This window comes from Danio rerio, chromosome 20 (genome assembly GCF_049306965.1).
Source record: "Danio rerio strain Tuebingen ecotype United States chromosome 20, GRCz12tu, whole genome shotgun sequence".
Classification (NCBI taxonomy): domain Eukaryota; kingdom Metazoa; phylum Chordata; class Actinopteri; order Cypriniformes; family Danionidae; genus Danio; species Danio rerio.
This window is the reverse complement of record NC_133195.1, coordinates 42,529,155-42,556,937: the sequence shown is the minus strand read 5'-3', so window position 1 is coordinate 42,556,937 and position 27,783 is coordinate 42,529,155. Positions and strand designations below refer to the sequence as shown.

Genomic DNA, 27,783 nt, shown 5'->3' with positions numbered 1-27,783 from the left:
AATTCATTTAAATTGATTATTTTGTATGAATGAGTGATGATGAACCCTGCATTTTGTACAATGTATAGGCTAATTTATCTGATTAATTTCTGCACCACTAAAAAGCAGATGTCACATGGGTCATGTTAAGGTGATTCACCACTGTGAAATGTTGAAAATGCCTGACACTGATGAAAAAAAAAATCCACATACTGTCTTTGCCGGTAAATCCTAAAAGGCATTTTTTCCCGTAAGTCCCATGTCCAGGCTGTGCTTTGGCAAGCAGAGAAAGAAAGACGGCACAACATTGCCCACTTCTGGTCAGGGCCAGCATCTGCCATTGTTTCTGGAAAAGTCCAAAGCCACAGTCATTCTCATCCCGTGAATCATGTCGTCAACATCAGCCATCCTCCTGGTATAAAAACAAACTAGAGGAGGTTCAGTCCTTCTGCGAACAAGAGGAAGAATCAAAGCAGGGTGAGTACAGACAGCACATTGCACTTGTGTTGTAATTTGATTTAACAGATAATTGCTTATAGTATGTGCATTCATGTACGCCATTATTTATATTCAGAGTAAATTCATATTAGAGTAAATGCAATACCTTTTAATTATTAGTGAATAATGTACAGTGAAACTGCTATAACTACGCACTGCAGTATAAATGTAAACAAGATTCTGTCTGTGCTGCATTACTTGGCAAGGTATAACATAAACATATTTCTATTGCTTGTTTTTGATTGCAATCCACCCTCATGTGGTTAATATCATCCAAAAATCAAACTAGGCTGAGTCGAGAGTCAGTGCATTCCCTAGGCAAATTTGTATTGATTTTTTTTTTCATTACAGAGAGGAATTTGCCTCTTAGCCCCGAGCCGATGAGGCAAACTAAGCCAGGTCAACTGCATTCAGGATGCACACTGTGTCCTGGCAAGATATCATTAAACAATGCAAATCCCCTCACTCAGAACAGACCATCTGTCTGATACACTTTGTTCCTTATAAACAGCACATGCCTGAGATGTGGATGCGCATTCCAAAACAAATATCGCAAGATTACGAATGAGATTAGCTCAAAACAAAAGATAAAATGGCATGTTAGCAATATACTTCAAGGCTGCTAGGTTATGGAGAAAGCATAACATTTAAAGGGATAATTCACACTAAAGCCATAATTTCCTCACCCTTTACTTGTTTCCAACAATTGTGAGTTTCTGTTGAACACAAAAGAAGATATTTTAAAAAATGTTAAAAGCCTGTAATATTTAACGTCCATAGTATTTGTTTTTCATACTACCGAAATCAATGTTTTTAGCTTCTAAATATTTTTTTTTAAACTAAAGAATGAAACTCATAATGCTTTGAAACCACTTGAGAGAGTAAATGTTCCTTTTTGGGTGAACCATCCCTTTAAAAGTCAAATTTTTGTGCGGCTATTCTTATGTAACTAGGCTCCTGGCTCTAAACTGTGTGAAAATGGGTTTCTATGTACACTTACCGGTAGAAAAAAAGGAAACTTGTCCTCATGTCTGAGCCAAAGCTTTTATTATGTTTACTTTGACTCTGGTGTGAATGACGGCTTCACCGGCAGCTGTCGAGGACCAGCTGTGTGTAGAAATATCTAACATGATTAAAAATGCTTATTGAAAAGGGTAACCTACTCACAAACTCACAAAACAGAGATTACGTTTGACCAGAAAAACCATTTAGAAAGACTTACTGAAGGAGATTTGTGCTCAAATCCATGTAATCTCCTAAGGGAACATAAAACATTAAGAGCTCGTGAGATTGCTACTTTTCCACTGATTGTGCATTTCAGATCAATTTGGTTTGATATTGGTTACTCCAAAAAATGAGTCGTTATTTACCTACCATTACTTAGTTATAAAGTATGATCTTATTCTGCATCCCTAATCCTACTCAAAACCTAAACCCAACTTCTACCATACTAATGATTAATAAACGGCTTATTAGTAGTTAAAGACTTGTTACATCGGCGATTCATTCAAACCACTATGAATCAACTCTTTTATACATAAACCAATAGTTTTAATCATGGTGCACTTTCAGATTTAAGCCTTAGCTGGATATTTCAGTTCACTTAGAGCTGTGATACACACTACATGGAAGGTCATACATGTCAAAAACTCATAATAGGGGCTCTTTAACATTTTTGCTAATGATGTAAAACGGCTGAAAATAAAACCATTTCAAAAACATGGTGCAAAATAGCGCAATAATCAGTTTCTTGCTATTCTCAGAAAACACTGAGGTCACAGAAAGACAAAGTCACTGCTACTATTTGTTTCAAAGCTACAATATAAATAGATGCACGAATATAATGGATCAATCGTAACCCGCTGGAGTGTGTCTTACACAAACTGCAAACTACACACAATACAGGGCTTGCAAATGTCACGAACTTGCTGAGTCACTTTCAGCACAGCTTAATTAAATAAAAAAAGTTTCACTATTGAGTGATCTACTATGTCTCTGACCTCTGTTCACAGTGTTAAGCAGGTTTTAATCAAGACTCTTGCAGACACCAATGATGAAGGTCTTGTGGTCTCTGCTGGGGCTGTTTCTCCTCTACCTCTCCACCGAATGTTTGCTGCCACCATCCAAAGAAGAGCTTAACCGTGAGTGTGTTTATTCAAACATTGCAGACATGATAAAAAGCACAAGAATAAAATGAGCCAGTTATTGTATTTTGGCAGAGATGTCGCAAGTTGGTGAGAAATACCTGGACAGGCAGATTGAAAATGCCATCAGTGGAGTGAAGGAGATGAAGACTGTGATGGAGCGATCCGAAGAGGAGCACAAGAGGATGCTGTCGGAGATGGAGAAAACCCAAAAAGAGAAAGAGGTGAAATATAGAGCTTATATTTTCCCTATATATTTATTAGGTATATACAGTAATGTACTGGAATGAACAAGAACAATGAAATACAATTAAAAATGACTATGTTGGCATAAAGTATTGAGCTTTAATATTGATTCAATTAAACTCTGAATTGTAAAAGAATAATCAATATTACATTTATAAGTTGAAATAATGGATCTAAAATGATGTAGAACAATCACTATATGGAATACTATTATTATCAAATATTAATAATATAATAAAATATAAAAATTTTCTGTATAAAATAAACATGGATCTAAACAATTATGTAGAATAGAGACAATTTTAGTCGTCAGAGTAATGACAATTATGAAATAATACATTTTAACGTTTATAAATTAAGATGAAATGACCAATAGTGTTTATGAAGTAAATAAAATAAACATAGATCCAAATCAAGGCTGTAGATTTGCTCTTGACATTAGTGAGGAAATATATCCCTTAAGGGAACGCATAGAACAGCACAAATTCTCTTTGGCGCTTTTAAAAACATGAATAAAGGCTTTAGATACTTAATAATACAAATAACTGAAGCACATCCCATGCTGCAAAAGTCAATTACATGATTTTACTGCAATCAAGCTTTGTTTTTTGGTATGAATGTAGAAATTTAAATTAGGATGTGATGCAATCTATTATGTTAAGAATGTATTTATTTTAATAATATATAAATATTATCGTTTTGATTGTCTGCAGAGCAAACCACTGTTATACAATGACTTGCCTTATTACCCTAACTTGCCTAGTTAACCTAATTAACCGCTTAAATGTCACTTAAAAAATCTTTAAAAAAATAGTAAAATATTATTTACTGTCATAATCGAAACAAAAACCAGAAGACTCAGGGACCTCTCAAGGAGGACTCTTTATTGAGCACATGCTGATTGAACTGCAGTCATTCAAGTCTGACTGGGGCAATTTTACCCAGTATTGTTGTAAACATTTGCAAATCTGCCAATACATCGAGACAGATTTTCGAATAAATGCACTCAGACGGATTCTCAAAACTGCATCGAGACAGATTTTCTTACAAATGCATTCAGAAAGATTTTCTTACAAATCATTCAGATGGATTTTATCAGAAAATGGTGGAGGCAGATTATCTCACATGAGTTCGTTCAGATTTTCTCACAAATTAACTTGGACCATTTCCTACACAAAGACAGCGCCCTCTATGGGTCAATTTATGATACTCTCCTGGGAAAAGCCTGAAACCAGTGCTAAGTACAGCTGACCATGAGTGGTGAACAGGTTTCACTAATTTTGTTAGGTTTTCACACTGTCTACTCTAATATAAAATAAACAAATAAATATTAATATTGAATAATTTTGACATTACTGTAATAGATCAGTACAACTCAACAGTGAAAAGGCTCCTAAAACAGACATTCTTTTATAATATATATATATATATATATATATATATATATATATATATATATATATATATATATATATATATATATATATATATATATATATATATATTTTTTTTTTTTTTTTTTTCAGTGTAGATCTAATCACCAATATTAATTAATTAATAACCAGTAGTATATTTATAGTTTAACATGAACATGGATAAAAAGATGTATTATAATAAAATATAATATAAAATATAAAAAAACAGACTCAATAGAATATTAATAAATAAACAAATTGTGGATTTGAGCTACACAATCTACAGTACATCAATAGCTTAACATTTCAAACTGAACTTAATAATAAAATATTATTTAGATAATTGATTATTTACAAATGAACTAATTATAAACTGATTATTATTTCATAAAGATGTACATTAGCCTAGACTAGACTTTTATTTCAAATTTGGTGCTAAAATAGGTATATATATTAGCACATAAAAAAATCTCAATGCTAACTAAATGTAATCAATTAACTGGGAAAATATAACATTTTAATTCACCTCCAGTGTCTAGTCTTAATGTTTCTATGCTGTTCTTTCGATAAGAATGCCCTGAAGATGGCTCAGGAGATGAAGGAGAAGCTCAGTGAGGAGCAGAGTGTGTGTAATGAAACCATGGAGGCTTTGTGGGAAGAGTGTAAGCCCTGCTTGAGGAAGACCTGTGTGAAGTTTTACTCACGCACCTGCAGAAGCGGATCCGGCCTGGTGGGACGTCAGGTAAAAAATCTGCACAAACAACCTTGAAATAACCCTGACTCCATTCCTCTGCTAGTCCGGTCATTCTTTATTCTGTGTATACCCCTTTAAGCAATGCAAATTGATTGTTTCGATGCAGCATTACATAGAAAACAGGCAATAATCAAAAAAAAAATCAAGGTAACACTTAACAATAAGGTTTAATTAGTTAATATATTTACTAGCATGAACTAAGAATGAACAATATGATAACACTTTATTTTACGATGTCATTGTTACACTTGTTCTAAACAAAAACTAAACTAAAACAACTAATGCCAACCCTTATCCTAACCATAACCATAGAGTAAGCACAATAAATAATATTACTCAATACTTAAATATGCCGTTACAATGTAAAAAAATTGGATGACAACAATGTCTACAGCATTTATTAAATCACAGTTCATGTCAGCAATTACTAATGCATTATTAATATTCAATCCTGTGATTGCACTCCATATTAACAGTAACTACCAATGAACAACTGTATTCTCAATAAGTAACATTAACAGATACTGTAACACTGTAATAAATGTTTACTCTAATAAATGTTCATTTCCTAACATCTACTCTATTGTAACACTTAGAATCTTACTCATTGTCTTTTAACAGAGATATTTGTTCTGAATTGAGCCGAATCATTTTGAACTAATAAGAACTACGCCAGCATTCTATTAACATTATACTCTGACCTCATTTCTATACACTCCACATATACTAATGTGGTATAATTTTTTTTTAAGTTTAAAAAAGAATTAATTTTACACAAAATTTTTTTAGAAAAACCAGCATCACAATATCAACTTCATATAAATGCCACAAGGTTGTTTGTTTAATTGCTTCACCTTAGTTAATTTTATTGATTTATTTATTCATTCACTCATTCATTTAACTTCAGTGAGAGAATTCTAGCCTGTGTTGGGCTGAACAAGTGTATTGAAGTCAGGTTAAATGTGAAGTGGATATGTGATGTAATGATCAACTCTAATAGAGGCTCTGTATCTGGATATGTTAAATGGTTAATCTGAGGAAATTAGTCTACCTTTATTACTGTGTAATTCCATAGAAAGTGTAAAGCTGCCTGGTTGGTTCCTGTCACACGACTTGTAATGTTTTAATTCTAAAATGTTTTGATTTTTTAACTCGTGGTGCCTGGAAAATGTGAGCGTGACATACCGCATGTGTATCCCCTTCTATTTACACTGTGAACCTGCGCGTCTCCATTTGAAATAACGAAACTACGCACACAAAAGATGCTCTATGTAAAAGTCAACCTTTTGACCTGCAATATTAGACTTGCGCATTGCAAGACCCTGTTTGTGGTTTAATTTAAATTAAATATTAAATATATTTAAATTAAATGGACCTATCAAATAAGTCCAGCGGGCCGCATGTGGCCCGGGGGTCGTAAAATGAGCAGGCCTGACTTAAAATAAGTCTTTAAAATAAAATAAAATGTACTGGCAGATTATTACAAGGTTTTTGTACCAAAATATACAATACCAACCTAGACAATATATCACTTTAAACTATTAAAAATGTTAATAAAAGTCACTTTTTTCTAACATTTTAAGGTCAAAAGTTGTTGGATGCTGCTCATTTACGGATATTTTTTTTTACACTGTTGTTAGTTTATTGATAATTCATTTCAATTCATTTTCACAAATGGTAATTGTTAAGAGTATATACTTACCTCATCTAATCAAACCAGCAGGTGAGAGCCAAAAGCAACGATCCCTCTCTCTCTTTGTCCATCTTTTTAGCTGGAGGAGATTTTGAACAGGACTTCTCCCATCTCCATCTTCATAAACGGCCAGAGCATCGAGACCCTGCTGAGTGAGGATCAGCAGCAGACCAGACACTTCCAGGACCTGGAGGAAAGTTACACTGAGGTTTCAGATGGAGTGGAAAATATGTTTACGGACAGCATGAAGGTGTTTGACCACATGCAGATGTTCCACCATCCCGGCTTCTTCCCCAGTAGATTCCAGTTTCCCAGTATGTTTGGTGGGCATGAGGGCTCCACCCATGCTGGCCGCATCTATAGGTCTCCAATGCATGACTCCTTGTTTCACAGCCTCCAAAGCTTGTTCAGGCCTATGGAGAGATCCATGAGCATGTTTGGAAAAAATGAAGAGAGGAACTTCACCTCAGAAGGTACATTTCAGAATCAGCATGAAAAATGGCAGATTGATAACTACATAACAATTTATCATTTTAAAAATGGTGGTTCATTCCACTGTGGTGACCCCTGATAAAAAAGGGACTAAGCTGAAGGAGAATGAATAAATGATGTGAAGAGTTTATATGCAAAAACCCCCAAGTGCTGTCACAAATGTTCAATCAAAATGTGCATTTTTATCAGGCTTTTGTGTGTAGATTAAGTAATTTTACTTTTAGTACAAATAATTGGTTATGTTCATTGCTTTTAAAGTGAGATAACTGATAATGAACAGGAGAGTGAAAAAACATCAGAGGAAAATTTCAGATGCCACTAATGTTTTTGCATCTAAACTCTTTTTTATAATCAACTTCATATTGATACAGACCTGAATGATTTATTTATTTATTTTTATTGTGAAAAATGGAGAAAGATATTCTAAAGAATGTTGTCACAGTTTGAGTTCCCATGGACTTCATTTATTATTTTGTGTGTGTCTGTCTGTGCAATAGAAGTCAATGGAAACTGAACATATTTATTTACCAAAATGTATTTGGTCACACTTTACGATAAGGTGGTATTAGTCAACATGATCAAACAATGAACTAAACATTTATTACAGTATTTACTAATCTTTAGTTAATTAAAATGTTGTTTTGAGGTACAGTGCATTAACTAATGTTAACAAGCATGAATTTGGATTTTAATAATGCAGTAGTAAATGATGAATAAATGTTTTGTAAGCATAGCTAATGCTAATAAATACGCTTCCTGACAAAAGACTTGTTGTCTATGTTGTCTATGCAAGTTTTATGAACAAATAATGACTTGACTTGTAGCTGATCATTTGGTATCAGAAGTGGCAAAATAAAATATGACCATGCCAAGATTCTTTGGATTTATCTTAAATGCCTCCCCCTTCATCTTAACCCAGAATGCTCAATAATGTTCATGTCTGGTGACTAGGCTGGCCAATCCTGGAGCACTTTGACTTTCTATGCATTCAGGAACTTTGATGTGGAGGCTGAAGTATGAGGAGGGCTATCCTGCTGAAGAATTTGCCCTCTCCTTTGGTTTGTAATGTAATGGGCAGCACAAATGTCTTAGTACCTCAGGCTGTTGATGTTGCCATTCTCTCTACAGATATCTCTCACGCACCCAAACTGAATGCAACCCCAAACCATGATTTTTCCTTCACCAAACTTGACTGATTCTCTGAGAATCTTGGGTCCATATGGGTTTCAATAGGTCTTCTGCTGTATTTGTGATGATTGGGATGCAGTTCATCAGATAATTCATCGGGAAAATCTTCCTTCTGCCACTTTTCCAAATGATCAATTAGAAGTCAAGTTACTATTTGTTGCTCTTACAACAGGAATCGACAACAAGACTTTTATCACACTATCTGTCTAGTTACAGATCATTCTTTCATTTAATTTGTTAACCTATATTTACAGGTTGGAAATTGAATGAGAAAGTTACTACAGATGATAAGATGACTTGCAAGGAAATCCGTCGCAATTCTTTCGGCTGCGTCAAACTGAAAGACGAGTGTGAAAAATGTCAACAGATCCAGCATATTGGTGAGTGCGATATTGATCTGGTGTTATATTATCGAACATGAAACATGGGATTAATTTGATATGAGAAGCGCATGGTATTTAACAATTAGAGCCTCGTTTTCCTCTTTAGACTGTTCTGGAAAGAGGCCCCTGGAAGGGCCCCTGAAGGAGGAGCTGGAGAGGGCTCTGGGCAAGGCAGAGGAATTCACCCAAGAGTTCAACAACCTGTTAAATATATTCCAGGAGCAGATGTTCAACACCTCAAGTCTGCTCGACCTGTTCAACAAGCAGTTCGGCTGGGTTTCCTCTCTCGCCAACCATACCCAAAATGAAGACGGCTTCTTTCAGATACAGGCAGTAGGTGTTACGGATTCATTCATTCATTATTTACACACCTTCCACTTGTTCTAAACCTGCTTGAGTTTCTTTATTTTGCTGAATACAGTCATGAAAACTGGTAGCCACAGGTATTGTTTCCTACTATAGATGTAAATAGCTACCGTTTTCCTGCATTCCTTAAATATTTCTGGTGTTAAACAAAAGAAAAAAAATCTCATACACCCAGAGAAATGCAAGTATTTTTGCTATAGTTTCTGCCAGACACAGAGCAAATTTTCACATGTTGATTACGTGGCAAGTGCCCTTGCAGCCATCTGGAAATGAGGTGTCTTGAGGCATATTTTTGGCATGCTGCCATTTTAAGGCAGCTGAAAACAATTGCACCATTGACTAACCTGGACAAGTCTATGAAGCGGTATTTTTAGCATTGTAGCATGCGCCTATGGGTGCAAAATGCATGTACACTCTGCTTTTTACACAAACAGATTAGCACAGCAGCACAGAAGCACGCCAACTATTAAAAAATAAAACAAGGTATTATTTTATTATTGTGTATAAGATAACAGTGCCTACAAGTCATGGATAGTTCTTGTATAAGAAATATCTATTTGTAATAATGACAAATGATATTGGCTAATTATTTGAGCACTTTGTATTGTAACGGTTTCCTCACTGGAGCAAGTCTTTGAAAGCTGGAAAACTCTTTAAAATTCCAACAACTGGCTCTCAAAAGTTTAATTCACGCATAAAAGTGCTATTATTTACTTATAGTAACAGTAAAGAAGTTTTTTTTTTTTTTAGCTGAAACCGTTGTCCTCTAGTATCCATATAATGGAGCTCAAATGGAGCCATCACTTTGAGGTTTAAAAAAACATATGCATGCAAAACATAATTACCACCCACAGCTCCTGATGACCCATTGTGAAGTGAAACAATCGCCCAGTGCAAAACACAGAACATGACCATTAACTTTAATACCTGTTATTCACAACCTGAGCTATTCATGATCACAAACTTTCTGTCTGTGGTAAACAAACCCAAGAACATCATCTCTTGTGATTTTGTATCCACAAATGTATCATTACATAACAAGACTCTTCTAATATATACTTAATGAAAATGCTAAGAAACCATTCACATAAGTTTTGAATAACAGACAATAAAGTTGTAAAAGTTTTTTTTTTCCCACCAAGTGATCGTTTTGCTTCATAAGACCTCAGTGCATCATCAGAAGGTGCAGGTAGTGATATTTGGCATGCATTTAGTATTCATCTTAGTGTGTGTAAATAATGGGTGAGTAAATGGGCAATATGCACACAGACTTTTAATTTCAGTCATCTAGCTCGAGGGCTTCCGGTTAATTGTCATCCCATACAAAATTGCCGCATTTCAGCTCTGATTTTATTAAGAAAAACACCAAAAAAAAAAACAGCGATCTTCACTGCAAGGCTGAGATACGAAATAAAGTGGGTATCAGAACAGGGGAGGGGGGTGTTTTTTTTTTTTTTTTGAATTGATATGTTTCATTATATAGGTTTTTCAGCTTTTGTTAACAATTAAAAAAAAGTGGGTATCAGAACAAACAAGAAGCACTGCATTAAGTTATATTTTTCCACCCAATGTCTCAATTTCACCCCAGTATTTTCAATAGAATTTTTTCAGCTGGCCTGCTGCTAATGACGGCACCTGTGTTTAAAGTCTTTCTTCTTTTTATGCGTTAACAACCAAAATGATGCTTAAGTCTATTTCACTAATTGTATTTGAATTACATTACAACATCGATGCTGTAAAAGGAACCTTATGAAATTAAAAATAGTCACATAAAGCTTTCACCGGAAGTTCATCATTGTCTGAAAAACAGTAGCCGTGCATATACTCCAGTTAAATTTTAGGGTGAACTATGCCTTTAATTATGCAGTTGAGAACAGTTGTAAGATCTTTTCCTATGCAGATCACTCAAATGCCATTGCTTTTTGTGCAGGTGATGTCCAAAGGCTCAGATAATGCAGAGAATCCTGCTGACACCAGAGTGTCTGTCAAACTGTTTGACGGGCCTGATATGATCTACACAGTGCCAGGAGATATTCCCTGGAGCGACCCAAAATTCTCTGAAGTGGTGGCACAGGAAGCTTTGGATCGCTACAAACAGAACGCTGTGTGAGTCTTTACATACATTTAAAGTCAGAATTATTAGCCCTCCTGTATATTTTTCTTTTCTGAATTTATGTTTAACAGACGGAATTTATGTTTGCCAATTTGTTTTTCAACACTTCTAAACATAATAGTTTTAATAACTTATTTCTCATAACTGATTGATATCTTTGCCATGATGACAGCATACTATTTTAATAGATCATTTTTAGGATACTAGTATTCAGTTTTAAGTGACATTTAAAGGCTTAACTAGGCAAGTTAGGGTTATTGAACTGGTCATTGTATAACAGTGAGACAATAACAAGGACAATAACATTAAGGGGCCTAATAATTGATCATAAAATTACCATTAAATAAAAAAACTTTGAAACAGTGATTCATGCCTTCATAACAACATGTCTGGATTACTGTAACTCTCTATTATGGTATTTCTCAGTCTTCTCTCTCTCGTCTGCAGCTGGTACAAAACGCAGCTGTTAGACTACTCTGTGGCACCCGCAAGTATGAGTCGGTAACTTTTATTTTAGCTGCGATTCCCTGGGTACCCATTAAATACAGAATTGATTCGAAAAAATTATTATTTGTTTACAAAGCTGTCGATAATCTTGCTCCTTCTTCTCCATCTGAAATCTTATGATTTCAATTTATTCACCGTGCCTAGAACGCCTTAAAAAATAAGGTGACTGAGCATTAGCTGTTGCTGGTCCTAAACTCTAGAACACTCTACCAATTCCCATTAGACTCTTTCCCCCTCCATTTTTGTGTTTAAACCCATTTTTGAGACCTATTTATTTTCTCTCGCTCTTAATACTCCTTGATCATTGTTTTATTACTTTTATTTGTTCAATGTGTTTCTTTTATATTCTGCTCTATTCTCTGCCTTTAGTACTCCTATACAGGACTTCGGTTAACTTTAGTTGTTTTTAAATTTGCTCTATAAATAAATATTGTATTGTAAACTGCTTTTATTGTAGCCGAAATAAAAACAAAAAAGACTTTCTCCGACCACAACCCGTCTGTGTTAATCATGTTATGTCTGACTGTTCTGTTTTAAATATAGTGTTACCTCAGGTATGTGTATTATCACCTATTTTATTTTTGTTTACATTAATGAACTGCAGTGCAATAATAATGATGCTCTCACTCATAAATATGCTGATGATCTGGCATTGGTTTCCTGTCAGGAAGAAATGAAAAGCTCCTTATATCTTAAATATATTCATAGTATTACAGACTGGTTTGGCAAAAGTTCATTACACCTAAATATTGGGAAAACTAAAGAGTCAAACAAGAGCAGTAGATACTAGACTTTATAAACCAGTCATCATAAACAGACAAATAGTAGAGTAGGTCTTAAATTTGAAGGATTTAGGCACACTTATTGGCAATAAACTGAATTTTAATAGTAATGTAGAGGCTGTTTATAAGAAGGCAAGTCAGCGCCTCTGTCTCCTCCATAAATTGAAAAGTTTTAATGTTGGTACACAGACTTTAAACAAGGCATATAGATCATTTATAGAGTGTCCTCACATATAATATTGATTTATGGTTTGGTAACACAACACTTAAACAGAAGAAAAAAGTATTGCAAATTATCAATCAGGCAAATAAGATTACTGGTCACAAACAAATTTCACTGCAGATTCTATTTGACTCTTTATGGATAAAAAAAAACACCAATTGCGATTTTTACAAATAATACACATCCCCCTTCACTCGGCTTTTGAATTGTTACCATTAGAACGCAGGTTTAGAATTCCCGAAGAAATGCTTAATAAAAGTCATTTATCCCAATGGCAGTTGTTGTTTTAAATCAGATCACTGTTTGAAGTGAATGGGGTGGTTGCCAAGAATGATCTGCAGTAGCTTGTATGGAGCCAATTTGGTTTTTAAACTTTTAACTTGTGTTGTTGTCTTGATGAGTGTTGTTATTGTGTGATTGTTGTATGCATGCAACTGTTGTTTTAAATCCATTGTTAAATTTCCTTTCTGTGGCAAGCAGAACAGACAATAAATTTTAAACTTAAATAAAACAACCAAGACTTTCTCCTGAAGAAAAAAAATATTTAAAAAATACTGTGAAAAATTGCTCTGTTAAACATCATTTGGGAAATATAAAAAAATAAATGTAAAAAATTCACAGAAGGGCTAATAATTTTGACTTTAACTGCAAGTCTAATGCATTTGAATAAGTTTAAAATTTTATCATGATCAAGAAAATGACACCTCTACATTGTTTTCCTTTTCAGAATCACAAAGCTATAGGATTCCCGAGAACAGACACTTCCAATCAAGAAAATATGTTCTCCAAGAAATCTGAAAAGCCCTCCAATATCCTTGCAGTATGAATTACAACACATTATTATACCAAGAAATATTGTACTCAAGTAGCTGGATATCAGATGTCTAGCATCATTCCTGCTGTTCTCATCCTGCTTCACATTCAGGGTCGCTACAGAGATTGTTTAGAATAAGTGCTTATGTAATGAGCTTATAATCGAATGCATTGTCAATCATCAATAAAACACACCAAATCCAGACTGCAGTTTTACTTACATATTGATGAAGGCTCAACTCCTGTAATCATTCACCTTCTTCCAGTGCTGGAACGTCTGACCTCCATCCAAAAAGATATCTTTAAAGGCTGCAGACACATCTCTTCTAATTCACCACCTTACTATGAAGTGCACTTAAAAATGAATTATTCCTGCTCTGCTCTGCTTTTGCACTTCTCTGGAAATTTTTATGATAGCACAATTAATTTGCAATAATTTCACTCTTAGAATAATATTAAATCAATTATTATTAATTAATAAATTCATTATTCTGGCTGAAAATAAATGCTGCTGGTCCCGCATTAGCTACTGCATGATTCACCAATCGGATGAAACCTAACTCATTATAAATAACCAGAGCTCCTTACCTCAGTCATCTTCGGTTTGAAGAATCCCCCCTTCCACCACTACTCATCCTTTCTTTTCCTCGATAGGGCAGCACAGCAGCCCAATGGTTAGCACTGTTGCCTCACAGCTAGAATGTCACTGGTCCAAGTCTCTCGAGGATCTTATGGGCTCAGGGCTCTCTCCCAAAACAGCATGCCAAACACGCTCTATAATCAATCATCAGCTAAGTGTGAACTCAATGTTTAAAATGTTTATAAAAAAGACAGATTAAAAAACAATAATATTCCAGGATCAGTTCTGTGGGTGAATATGCCTTGTTGATGGTTTACCTAAATAAAAATGTATAAGCGTAGCCTACTATGTTAGGTGTGCCACAGAATGTTTAATCAAATCTTTGCATTGACTTCACATGTAAATCACACACTTCATCCGCGTTTGCTTACTGCACAGGCTGCAAAACATTTCCCCCTACTTCCATGCAATGGTTGGATTGTGAGGGCGCAGGTGAGATGTCATTTTTCGAGAGACGCTCAAATACATCACATGCACTGCATATGCAATGTCTATAAGTCATGTAAAACAATAAATTGCAAACTGAAATAAATATAATTTAATTATATGGTTTGGAATTTGATGCTTTATTAGATTATTTAATTTTTTTGCTAGTATTTTGCGTTTAATTAAGAGTATTACTGGGTCAAAAAATTTGAGACTTGTTGATTTTGTGTGGATTTAGCGATCGCGGAATCGCGAAAAGCTAAGGGGTCTGGTTAAGTGATTATGACATTAAAAAAGAGGCGTGGCACCCAACCCCACACCTAAACCCAACCGTCATTGGGGGATGAGCCAATCGTACTAAATAGTACAAATGAGATCGTACAAATTCATTCAAATTAGACACTAATCAAAAAGTTACGAATTGCCATGAGATTTTGTTGGTAGATCTGCATTTGCATGTCTAGTTATTTATCTTATGAATTAAGTCATATTATTATTATTAATAATAATGGTAATAACTATGAAACAGGCTAATACCACAACCTGCCAATCTAGCTTAAAATAACAAAGTTTATTTAGTTTATAGAGTCTAACAAGAAAAAAATTAGTTCTGAAAATTAAAGGATGGTTAATAGTACATTTTATCATAGACACCCAAAAAATGCTTCAATTTCTCTGTTAATGAGGCCTTTAACCTGTAAATAGTCACAAAATGATGACCATTCTGCATGAAAACACACTTTTGAACTCTGTGTTGAAGGTAATGAGTTATGTAAAGTTCACATGATTAGTTTCAACTTAAATGATTTGTAGCAATTTGTTTCCTCAAACAGTTTGAGTTGTTTTAACTTAATGGGTTTTACAGTACTCAGTTGGTTTGAGTACTCTTCATTTATTGGCTTTTACTGTGCTCTAATTGCTGTTTACTCAAATGGATTACGTTCACAGTACTCATTAGGATTAGTTTTTAAACTTTTCTTAAATACTTAAGAGTTACCTTAACTTTTTGGGGTTTTACAGTGTACAATGTGCACTGAAAAAACGCTGGGGAATGAAGTAATAAAGTTAACTTCTTAGTTTTTACAAATGTAAGTGGATTGAACATAAAACAATTAAGTTGTCCTCTCCAAAAAAACTCAAGAATTGTGTTGTTTAGCTCATTGTAAATGAGTCATTTGAACGAACAGCATTTTTTGAGAGCGTTGGAGAATTAAAAACAAAAGAGGAAGTTATTAAAATATTGTGCCATTTTTATTTTGTGTAAAAATCACACAGCTGCTAGTTCATTCTGCAGAGACACATCCATGCAGTTAAACATTTATAATCCCACAGCCATTATATAAGCAATTAAATAGAATATTTGCTGTTAGTCAGCAATTAATGCAAATTTACATATGAGATCAAAAGGTGTGTATAATACAATATACAACATACCCCTGATACAGTAAATCAGCCTGAACAGCAGGGAGAGAAAGGCTCACCTTGATTTAACATGGGGGGGACATTACTGTGAAAACCTGCACACCAGGAGATAAGGCTTTAAGGATGAGCAAAAGAAAACATGGACATCGGTCAAAACAAACGAATGAATGAGAGACACGCAGCAAAGTCTATGTAACAACACAAACGTCACACTAGCTCAGACATTACAGATACAAATCAAGTGGTTCATATCGGGAAGGGGGGGGGGTTGCTTCTTTACAAAATGAAATTGTGAATGACATGCAAAAAATTGTGACGTGTAAAGACAAACAAAACGACACCGGAGGGAAGAAAAGTGCAGTCACTGTTTCAGGTCTCGTGTTTTTACGTACTGATGATGTCACAGAGTTGATGATGCAGGATTGAATCTGATGATGTACCGGATTTTGAGACCAAGAGAGGAAAGTCTGCCTTCCCGGGAAGAAAAAAAACTGTACACGTTTGATTGTTTGTGTTTGTTAACAGAAGAAAAAGCTGTGTTTGATGCCATACACTGGTAACTGTTGTACTCCAACTCTCTTACATAAGTCATGCCGTCCACTCGTATGGCAAGGTAGAGATATAAACAGACAGTTCAACCAAAAATAAAAATTCTGACATTTGCTTAAAGACCCAAATTTGTCAAAACCTCTATGACTTCAGTCACTTTTTGAAGAATACTGAAGCCAATCTTTTTACTAAAATGAAAGTAAATGAGGGACTACAAACAAGAGAGGAATGAATGGATCATAAACTATAGAACTGTTAATATAAAATAGCTTTGTGCAAGGAAAAAAAGTTTAGTAGATAATATTGGTAATTTTTTTTTCATAGCAGCAGCACTGTCTGATTTGCAATGATTCAATGACTCACTTGATTTTGATTCAATGATTCTGATGATTCTGAAAAAAAGAATCAGCAATTTTGAATTCAACATCAGCAGTTCACTGGAGCAAAAGTTTCTTGCACAAAGCAATTTTATTTCAGAACTAAAATTTTGATCACTTTTTGTTCCTTCCATTGCATTTGTGGAGCTTGCCAACATCAATCATTATAATTTTTTTCTTTACCTTAAAAATATTATCCAAAATAATAATAATAAATGTTTGTTATGACATAAGGACAAATAAAAGAATTATCATTTCAGATTGAACTCTCCACTTAAAGGGATGTTTGACCCCAAAAATTAAAATTTGCTCATTATTTGCTCACCCTTAAATGTTTCCAAACCCTCAGGAGTTTAATTATTCAGTTGAACACAAAAGAAGAGCCACTGGCTCCACTGGCATCTATAGTAGGAAATAAAATAGTATGCGAAAATATCTCGTTTTGTGTCCAACAGAAACTTAAACTGGGTTGAAGCGAAAGGATGATGAGTTAAATAAAAACAAAATAATTATTTCCGGGGTTGAACTATCCATCTAACAAGTGCCTGTCAGAACCGATTTTCCGAAGCATACTCCTAAAATAAAATGATCTCCCAAAGAAATGAGTTCTCCCCTTTATATGACCAGTGCATGGCCTAAAATGATTGTCTGAGCGCACACACGGGTGCCTCGAACATGGAAGAACGTGACAAGCTGCCCCGGGACTCTGGAGAACAGGAGGGGAAGAGGCTCCTTCATGTTAACCAGAATTACAGCCTGCTGCCGGCCATGACGTCAGGCTTCACAAGCTAAAGATAACTTGTGATTTCTGGAGCTTTACACATACAACCACTCAAACATTCTGTTTCATCAAAGTGCCATAATGGACAATGTTTCTGGACTCTGTTCCTCTGAATGGGCTGCACAAGACAGAACTGAATCTGGAGGAAGCAGCGATTTTAGTCTGTTCTCTCACAGTCTTACAGAGGAGCAGAGATGGGTGAAATGGACATCCTGCCAGAGGATCCAACAGACCACTCAAAAAAAACAACACAACAAACAAGTAAAAAGAAGGGGAAAAAAATGGGGTGACCATTCTTTCATACACACAAACATTCAATCTGAAGCTTGCACACACTGGTTACAAATGCGAAAAAGGTCTAAGCTGTTCCAGTTGCACTTCAAGCGATATTCTTTCTTCTAGCAGGTCCTAAAAAAACAGGATTTAGGAAAATATGAATTATAAGACATTAAAATATTAAGTGTCTTTCAATGCGATAAGCTCCTTTCATTAGACACCTTAAAATACCTTCAGTTGTTGCTGTAATTCACTGTTGAGTCTGGCTAAAACCGTATTCGTTTCTTTGTTTCTTCTAATGGAAGCCTGAATGGCCTTTTTGTCTTTACCGAGAGACCTGTTTTTAAACAGAGCATATAGGAGGCAGACGTTAATACACATGTAAATACAGTGAACAATGCTGGTTAAATCTCACAGCAAAAATTCCAGGATGTAGGTATCCAAGCAGCATTTTTTAAAGATTTGTTTTGTTTAATTGTGTAGCATAAAATATGCAAAATAAAACTTCAAAAAACAACAGAAACTGCAACATGAAACAAAAATCTAAACATGAAAAACCCCCAAAAAAATGCATAACAAAACCAAACATAAAACCAAACACAAAATAAAAAAACTAAATGAAACACGAAACAAAAAATACAAAACATGAAAAAAACTAAACAAAACATGAAACAAAAAACTAAATGAAAAACAAGAAACAAAACTAAACTAAACACAAAACAAACCATAAAACTCCAAACAAATCATGAAACAAAATACAAAACAAAAAACATTAAACCAAAAACACTAAACAAAATATCCGCAAAACATAAAACAAAAAAAATGCAAAAAAAAAAAACTAAACTAAACACAAAAACACAAAAATCACGAAACAAAACACAACTAAATGAAAAACAATAAACGAAAGAAACACAATACAGGAAACAAAAACATATGCAATACTAAACATAAAACACATAACTCCAAACAAATCATGAAACAAAAAAAAAACACAAAACAAAATAAAACCAAATAGAAAACAAAGCACAAATTAAATCAAACCAAACCAAACCAAACCAAAACAGTGATGTTTACCGAGGAATTGAGGGCTGTGTTGCTAGAACAGTGGCTATGACGTTAGACTTTTGAGGAAGGTCGTCCACATCTGGTCTGAGCTCATCTTCTGACTTCAGTCTTCGACGGACGGGTTTAGGAGGCGGGGCCAATGGAGTGGATACTTTGGCCTATAAATAACACACATTCAGGAATTACAAAGTGAAGCACTATTATTAATATGAACTGTGGTGCACAGAGACTGCCTTACAGAGTTGACAGTGGTTGCATTTCGTTCTTCGGCTTGAACGTCGTTCTTTGCTGTTCTCATCGTCCCGGCAGCTTCTGGCAATCTTTCTGCCTGTATATGTAGAGTTATTTTTGGAGAGAAATGAACACTTTACCACTTTCATTCGCCAAAGATGCATTAATATTATCAAAAGCAACAGCGAAGACTTACATTGTTAGGAAAAACCATGTTGATCCTTTGAACTTGATTATATAAAGTATATCACAAAACAAAATAGTTTTATAAAGCATACGATTTTTCTGAACAAACAAAAAAATGGTTTGCAATAAAAAAAACACAGTTCTTTCCCTAACTGCTAAAAATTCAGCTTTGACATCACAAACATAAATTGTTCAAATAAATTAAAATAGAAAAACTGTTATATTTAATAACAATTTCACAATATTAAACTTTTGTATTGGGTATATAAACATAAAAATAAAGCCACTAAAATACTGATGATCAATATCAATATAATTAATTAGGATTCTTTATACCTTAATTAAATATAATAGCAACTTTAAATATTTAGATAGATAACTATATTATATACATATTTCATTTTAATATATATAAATAATATAAATCATTTACATTTATTACAATTATGTAATTCAGTGCTTTTCACAGGTCTGAAATATACTTGTGGTGGTAGCCTGATTGAAACACCTTTTACTCACAACACAAATGGTCAACTACATGCGACAAACAAAAAAAATAATGTAATTTTTAACTATATTTTGGGTTTATTATGACACTGTTAAACACCTTTTCTTTACAATGGGTTAAAGTTATTTAAAAAGGCTGTTGAAATGAAATAAATCCACTATTTCTCTTACTTTTATGTTATTTAGGAGCCATGTGCACCCACAGACAGTTAAAGACTGCTCTCTCTCTCTCTCTAAAGTTGCTTTATTGGCATGACATAGTACAGTATTGACAAAGCATTTTAGATATGTATAAAGTGTGTAATAAATTAACATCATTAAATTATTAAAATATACTGAAAATTAGAAATACACAACAGAAAAAAGAAATAAATATAGACATTACTCCTAAAAATGACAATAATTACTAGAATAAAAAGTGAAGATTATTTAAATTAGTTGATTGGTAATTTCTTATTGTGTACAAATATTTTTCAGCCAGTATATTTTGTTCTGTCCTAGTATATAGTAAAGTTTATCTTGGTCGTTTCAAAAATGATTAATTATTTAAATAAATCTTTTAATTGCGAAAAGATGAAAAGCAAAAACGCAAACGAATAATGGCAATGTTAGAAAGCGAAAACCCGAATCCCAAACATTTTAGAAGATTCAAAAACAACAGTCGGATTGTGTGAGTATTGACTGTTCTCGCGCACACAGAAACAGCAGTAGGAAACGTGCAGAGCGAGAGAAGATTTTCTACTGGTTAATCGATCATGAATGTTTAGCTTTCTTGGACAGATACAATAAAGTGTAAAGTTGGATTTATACTTTCGCCTGGTGCCGCATCGCGCATCTCTGCTGACTGCGTGCGCACCTCGCGAAACGGACGAGGCTTTTATACTCGCCGCGTTCACTGTTGTGATATTTTTTAAAAGAAAAAAAGAAATCCGTAAAGACAGACGGATACACAGATAAGTTGAAAGTCTCCTGAACTACGTCAAATCATTAATATCATTCAGAATTTTTAAGCTAATTATTTTTATTGTTTTTATAAATTATTTTAATGATTATAGGGATTTTTATAACAATTCAAGATTTTTTAAATCAAACGTTGATGCATCACTTGCTTTTGTTCGTATCTTGGACAGTTTTACCTATTAAAGTTTAATAAAATATTAATGGCAACAGAACATGAGTTGCTCTACAAAAATATTTTTTATTATGACAAGAATAAAAGCAAAACAAAAGAGCACACTTGCTAAAAAATACAGATGTTTTTTTTTTTAGATTTAGCCTGCTCCACAATTTATACATTACTGTCAGGCTAGTTTCTGTCCTCAATCATGCTAAAAAGGCAATAATGGTCCAACATGACCGTTATTATCAATAAGAGAACGGGTATCAGTATTTTGTAAGTTGATAACTTCAAAAATTCCTTTCCAGTTATCAAAGAAGTAATCTGTTCCTTAAATATAGTTTTGTAACTATTAAATTACTTTAAATTCACAATTGTATATATACATCAGTGTAAAAATACATGACTGGATTTCTTTAACTAGATTTTAAAGAAATTCACTCATCATTTACTCATCCTTGACTTACCTTTTTTTGTTCAGCAAGAAGCAAAACTCAAACTGGTTTTGAACGAATCAAAGGTGAGTAAACAATGACATAATTTTTGGGTGAACTCAGACCCATTTCTTTAATACATATTCATGTTTAGGCAAAACAATTAGCTGTTAATTTTACTCCACAAAAATAGAGCTTTAAACAAAATAAATGGCTCCATTCGTACCTGTCCACCGTCAGATGGATTCTCCCCATCATCTGCTGGCTGGTCCACAGCAAAAGCCTTGAACTGGCTAAAGTCAGCAAAGTTGGGCTGTTCTGGCATTTGCTGGGGCGACGTGCTGGTGTGTGCTGGAAGACCATCTCCCTCTACCGAACGATGACCATGTGGCACTGATGTCTGAAGATTTGAAAATCAGATATTTAATTATCCTTCTGAAAAAAAAAGCTTAAGAGATGACAGCAGTTTAATCCTCTTTGCTGAGCTCTGGACTGTACCTGTGTGGGCAGTGGTCGTGGAGGCACTGCTGGAGGAAAGGCCACTACTCCTGCCTGCTGGGAACCTGCTTGAGAAGTGGAAGCAAAAAGAACTTCAGCTTTTTTTTAACAACAACCCGTCATAAAAGGAAGCTGTGATTTACCTGATAAGTGTTTGTGTGCATTAGGGGTGTAACCATACACGTATTTGTTTCAGAACACGTTTTTCTGTTCAGAATGCAGCTGTACAATAAAGTGTTTGGTCTTGGGTTGTGCAGCCTTTATTCTTCATGGAAATATTGTAATTGCTGTTTAAAACACGTTTAAAACTTAACAATGCAACGGTAAAGACTACCAAGTAGTGCAATTTATGAGCACTGAATGCAGCTATTATGAATTCAAAACTAGTCTGGTACCGCTGCTACTGAATGGTGGTGTTAAGTTACACGAGTGTGTTGTAAAGCACAGCCGTGTGCTCTTGATTATGGCTCCTTGTGTATCAATAAAGCAAAGTATAACTATTTTCGTTAACCAAATATGACAAGCTAAAAGCTTCTTAAAATAAATAGACACTTTCTTAGACTTGGACTTAAACACTATCACACTTAAAAAAAAACAAACAAACAAAAAGTAAAACACATGATGTGATTTAGCATCCCAGCCATACCGAAATAAACACAGCACACAGAAACAAGGGATGGTCTGACCGATCAGCCGATCATCACATTTAAATTCTCGATTGGTACTTGCCAATCTGGGCGATCTCATGAACCGATCGCAAGGCTTTGTATATGAGTTTACAAGCAGATGAAGACACATGTGCGCTCCCGTATAATATGCATAGCCGAGAGCAGCCACAATACGTGAGAAGGTGAATGATTCGTGGGGCGTGAGCAATCGATGCGTTCGTTTCACAATTGCTAAAATACATACAGATGCGGTGTGACCTGTTTACACAGTCTATTGGTGCGACTCGCATGAGTGATTATTTCTTTGTTGTAAGTGCAAACATTGTATTTCCAGTGTTTTGAGCTGCTGTGACACGAGCAGAGCGATCGCATCTATCTAGTGTCTCATCCAACCTTAATGACTTCTCCCAGAAGCTCTGAGAGTCTCCCACATATTTATACTGGCACAGGGATCCCTTAAAATTAGTTACAATACCCAGAAATCATGGCGAAGACAGTGAATGAGCAAAAGAACAGATCACGAAAGTGATGTTCTAAGCTGTATATACAACAGAAACCACTCTGAAACCAAGCGTGTGTGGGTATGTGTGAGATAGAACATCTATATATATATACCTGCAGGGACAGCAGCGAAGTTTCTGTTCATGTCTAGAGAGGAGGAGCGTGAGTGAGAGGCGTGTGGGCGGGGTGGAGGAGGAGGCGGAGCCACAACCTTCAGTCCTTCTGGAGACGTGCCAGAGTGAGACCTGTGATGTCATGAACTGTGAGTACTTGTAGGCTTGCAATGACACACCAAATGTTTAAACCAAAGTCAGAAATCGCAACTTCAATTCCTTTCAAATCTAATCCTGAGGCACAACAGCACAATGATGAGCAAAGATCAAAGTCGGAAGATCAAAAATAAAATACCTTTGCCTGTTCACAGCGCTGGAAATTGGCTCTTGATCGGATGTAAACGAATCTGAGCTGCTATATCCATCTCCTGTAAGAATGAAGGGTAATGGCTCAGTTTAAATTACAGGAGAGGATTTCCTGTCAGTCGACTGAAGGCCTGAATATAGTCCAGACATACTTACCGACAGCGGTACCAGGAAACTTAATAGCTGCTGCTAGCTTAGTCTCATCAGACAGTTCTGGGGGTTTTGTCATCAATGGACTTGTTGGATGTGTGTGATCTGTTAAAACAAATGCAAATAATCAAAATACTTCAATAACCAATTTACGTATTAATTAATATTAATAAAATAACATATTATTTATTTATATTAAAGGTTTAGTTCATCCAAACATTTGGTTACTAATTACTCACCCTCATGTTATTCTAATCCTGAGACCTTTGTTTATCATCCAAACATAAATTAAGATATTTGAGATGAAATCTGGGAGCTCTCTCATCATGCATTGACAGCATCCCAAGATGTTCAAAGTCCAGACAAGGAATCAAAAACATGATCAAAAAGTTCCACATGACTTCAGTGGTTCAGTTCCAAGAACACTTTTGTGTGCCAAAAAAGCTGTAGAAACATCTTTGTCTTCAGTGTCAGATGCTACATTTACACAGTTTGAGAGGTCGGTGCCTTGCTCAAGGGAATCACCTCAGCCGTAGTATTGAGGTGGATATTATTATTCATTCTCCCTACCAACAATCCTTGCTGGTACCGGGACTCGAACCTGCCACCTTTGGATTCCAAGACAAACTTTTTAACCATTAGGCCACAGCTATTAGCAAAATGAAGCTTTAAAAAGAAGATATAGGTGAGTCATATTTACTAGGGGGGTTTTAGGGCCCAAAAGTGTTCTTGGAGCTTCGTGTCATTACAATTGAACCATTGCAGTCACATGGAATGTTTTGACAATGTTTTTGGTTTCTTTTCTGGAATTTGAACATCTGGCTATGGAGCATGAAGGAGCTCTTGGATTTTATCTGAAATATCATAATTTGTGTTCTATAAAAGAACAAAATTCTCAGAGGTGTGAAAAGACATGAGGGTGAGTAATTAATAACCCCTACAATAAAGTTTAATTTATTATTACTTAATTATTATTATTATTACTCTGAAAAGTACATTCCAGTAACCAACAGGATTATATTACAGTCACAACATATTCAAAATAAACCAATATTTTATTTTGATTATCCTGTAATGAAGACTTTTCATCACAGTTGTATATGATATGATGATATATCTGTGTATATGATATGACAACAGTTTCTCCTCAGTTAAAGGGATAGTTCACACAAAAGTGAAAATTGTAAAAATTTACTGACCCTTGACCCTAACTTTTTTTTTTCTTCTGAAAACAAAAGAAGATATTTTGAAGGAAGTCGGAAACCTGCAGACATTGACATTCATAGTAAGAAAAAACTAAAACTAAGGATGTCGTTATACGTTTCCAAAATTCTTCAAAATATTATCTTTTGTATTTAACAGAACAACAACTGATTTGGAACAAGCACAGGATGAGATGACAGGATGACAGGATTTTCATGTTTGGGTGAACTATCCCTTTAAAAAGGTCAAAAGTGACTCTCAGAGCAGATCTGGAGATGTTTGATATTTAATTGTTCAGGTCTGTAAAGAGACAACAGAAGAAAACACTATTACATGTGCAAATGAAAACATGACATTTTCTATGAGATACATACATCTCACATTTCACAGACAACAGTACATATCAGTTCAATTAGTTGTGCATTCCGATACTCTGATTTTAACATGATTAAGACAATACTCTGATTAAGAGTCTACCATGTAAACAGCGATATTTGATTACCATAATCCGACTAAAGTTATAATCGAGCTAAACAGAAATCAAACTAAGAAATGGAGTATTCCTATTTTAGTCACATTATTGAAGTGCAGTACAGACATGTAAACACCTTTATCAAACTATTACCCTTTTGTAGAACTTTTTGCGACATTTTGCGTCAGGAAGCACACACAGCAGTTCAGGGATTTGACGACAAAGAATTGAGAATAACTTCAAGTAAGAGAGCACATTTTTGATGCAGGCGGGAAACAATGCTGAGAATTCAAAAATTCAAAATTCAAAATGAAACGCCCAAAATCACATATGGTGCAATGATGAACATGAACTGTTGCTGTGTAAAATGATGGAGGAAACTAGTATTGAATGGTGACGTAATGACAGTAATCAAACTATGTACTTTAAAGTGTAAAACATTCAAAAATCAACTTATGTAAACACTTTAATCCTACTATTGTCTTATAATTTGATGACTGATGTCTACTTTTACATAGACATTAGTAATCTAATTATAATAATAATTCTATATGAATAATGTGACTAAAATAAAAATGGGTTGTTTTCACATGACGTCATTGTAGGAAGTGATCCTTCTACAAAAGAATCACTATCAGAACATCAAAATGTTTCTGTTTTATGTTGTTTGTAACTGTTTAATTTGGCCAAAATAAGTAATGCTGAACAGCGTTTATGGACTTCCAAAAGTTTTTGCTCATAAGCGAGAAAGTTCAAGTAACTGGCTGGAAAATGGAAGAAAAGGTGGCAGGTAATAAACACCTTTTTAATACATCCATGTGTACAAACTTGTTTTGAACACGATCATTTGTTTGACAGCACCAATAAAGATTAAATACAGGCCTAGCTATGTGCATTATATGTTAATGTGTCATATAAAAATCATACAAACACCACCACACTTACACATAATAATTAATTTATCCTGCCATGTAATCGCTGCAATGAAATTTCCATATTGTTTTGCAATAAGCCAAGTCTTTACTGTCTGCGGAATAAACAACTGCAATGTGAACATCGAGATGCATAGCAGTGGTGAATGTTTGCTGATGGCAAGTTCATCGAAAGGACAAAAAAGAAATGCAAAACTAGACTGTCTTTTATTTTGGAGCACTTTTTCCCACTGACTAGAATAAATAAATAATAATGTAGACTATGTGTCCACATTTGTGTATGCTTTCAGCTGTTATTTCTATTTCTGATGTCTGGAAGATATCCGCATGGGGGAAAAAAAACTATAGTAATTTATAATAAACATGTTTTTGAACCACACAGAAAAGTGCATGATGCGTAAAACTCTTTGATATAGTTATAACATAGTAAACTGTTCAACTGTAATAATTACTGTAACATTAGTTTAAATTGTGAGCATTGTGATGGTGTGTAATTATAGCGTAGAAAACTGAAGCCTACTGAGTTTATTACTACAGTTGGGTTGTACCACAGCAACAATAAAATTACTACAACAGTTTAATTCAAGTAATAATCAGTAATATGCTTCCAAACTCTATTTACTAAAGAACTTTTTCATGTAATGTAGCTTACACAGCATATTACGCCTTTTAATACATTTTAATTCAGTAGAAAGCTCGACCCTTTTCATGATATAATGATCTCACCCTACTTATGTGGTTATTATATATATATATATATATATATATATATATATATCTTCTTTACAATATGATATATATAGCAAAAATATAGATTTACCTCTATGTCTCCCATTCAGTTTGTTACTTCCTGCCCTCCATCTGAATTTTGTGCGTCACCAGAGCCATGTGATTGCAAACAACCTAAACTCCCCACATGTCTTAATTCGATTTCTGTTTAGTCCCCTTACGACTTTAGTCGGGTTAAGGTAATCAAAAATCAATGTTTACATTGTAAGCATGGTTTACATGGACTCTTAATTAGAGTATTGTCTTAATCATATTAAAATCTGAATATCGGTGTCCTTCGGTGTTAATCGCAATGACTGCTTTCATTTTCATGTCTCATCGGAATTCTCTGTAAAAACACACATATATGAACGCACCACTTCCAGTTCTCTTGAGCTCCATCTCTTGCATGTGGATCTTGCTGGGCGTCATACGGATGGGCACAGGGTGAACTATTGCTGTATCCTGCAAAACAAGCACATCAACTGCTGCTGTCATCCAATCACTTCAGTCACAAACAATAACATGGAAAACTAGACAAGCATGGAATCACATCAAAACATTT

The 27,783-nt window shown here is 34.6% G+C and overlaps 2 protein-coding genes across 6 annotated transcripts in view; one reads left to right on the top strand and one right to left on the bottom strand.

Annotated features, from left to right (window-relative positions):
- The first annotated feature begins 352 nt into the window (after positions 1 to 352).
- Positions 353 to 13,799, top strand: clu (clusterin). Its single transcript, NM_200802.2, has 9 exons — positions 353 to 456; positions 2,490 to 2,618; positions 2,697 to 2,845; positions 4,854 to 5,024; positions 6,809 to 7,202; positions 8,664 to 8,789; positions 8,899 to 9,125; positions 11,089 to 11,264; positions 13,511 to 13,799. Exons 2-9 carry the CDS (start codon positions 2,531 to 2,533, stop codon positions 13,524 to 13,526), a joined length of 1,347 nt encoding a protein of 448 aa, NP_957096.2. The 5' UTR covers positions 353 to 456; positions 2,490 to 2,530; the 3' UTR covers positions 13,527 to 13,799.
- A 2,095-nt stretch (positions 13,800 to 15,894) lies between these two features.
- The window catches only part of reps1 (RALBP1 associated Eps domain containing 1), a 36,087-nt gene continuing 24,198 nt past the window's right edge, over positions 15,895 to 27,783 (bottom strand). For 2 of the 5 annotated variants that reach the window (XM_005160831.6, XM_005160832.6), the window contains 10 exons: positions 27,596 to 27,683; positions 23,850 to 23,948; positions 23,683 to 23,755; positions 23,389 to 23,519; positions 22,106 to 22,173; positions 21,834 to 22,007; positions 19,371 to 19,460; positions 19,142 to 19,290; positions 18,299 to 18,404; positions 15,895 to 18,199 (listed from right to left, as the gene is read on the bottom strand). In XM_005160831.6, coding sequence (XP_005160888.1) covers positions 18,131 to 18,199; positions 18,299 to 18,404; positions 19,142 to 19,290; positions 19,371 to 19,460; positions 21,834 to 22,007; positions 22,106 to 22,173; positions 23,389 to 23,519; positions 23,683 to 23,755; positions 23,850 to 23,948; positions 27,596 to 27,683 — 1,047 coding nt within the window. In that variant the 3' untranslated portion in view covers positions 15,895 to 18,130. Of the gene's footprint in view, positions 18,200 to 18,298; positions 18,405 to 19,141; positions 19,291 to 19,370; positions 19,461 to 21,833; positions 22,008 to 22,105; positions 22,174 to 23,388; positions 23,520 to 23,682; positions 23,756 to 23,849; positions 23,949 to 27,595; positions 27,684 to 27,783 lie in introns of those variants that run through there. The other 3 variants (XM_021468478.3, NM_001045056.2, XR_012395628.1) reach the window with 3 other exon arrangements.

What these genes read in the sequence shown, in the direction of transcription:
- clu (NM_200802.2), top strand. Translation starts at nt 2,531, where the DNA reads ATGAAGGTCTTGTGGTCTCTGCTGGGGCTGTTTCTCCTCTACCTCTCC. An exon ending in GAGGAACTTCACCTCAGAAG is followed by an intron (nt 7,203 to 8,663) that starts GTACATTTCAGA and finishes CTATATTTACAG; the next exon opens with GTTGGAAATTGAATGAGAAA. An exon ending in GCTTCTTTCAGATACAGGCA is followed by an intron (nt 9,126 to 11,088) that starts GTAGGTGTTACG and finishes CTTTTTGTGCAG; the next exon opens with GTGATGTCCAAAGGCTCAGA.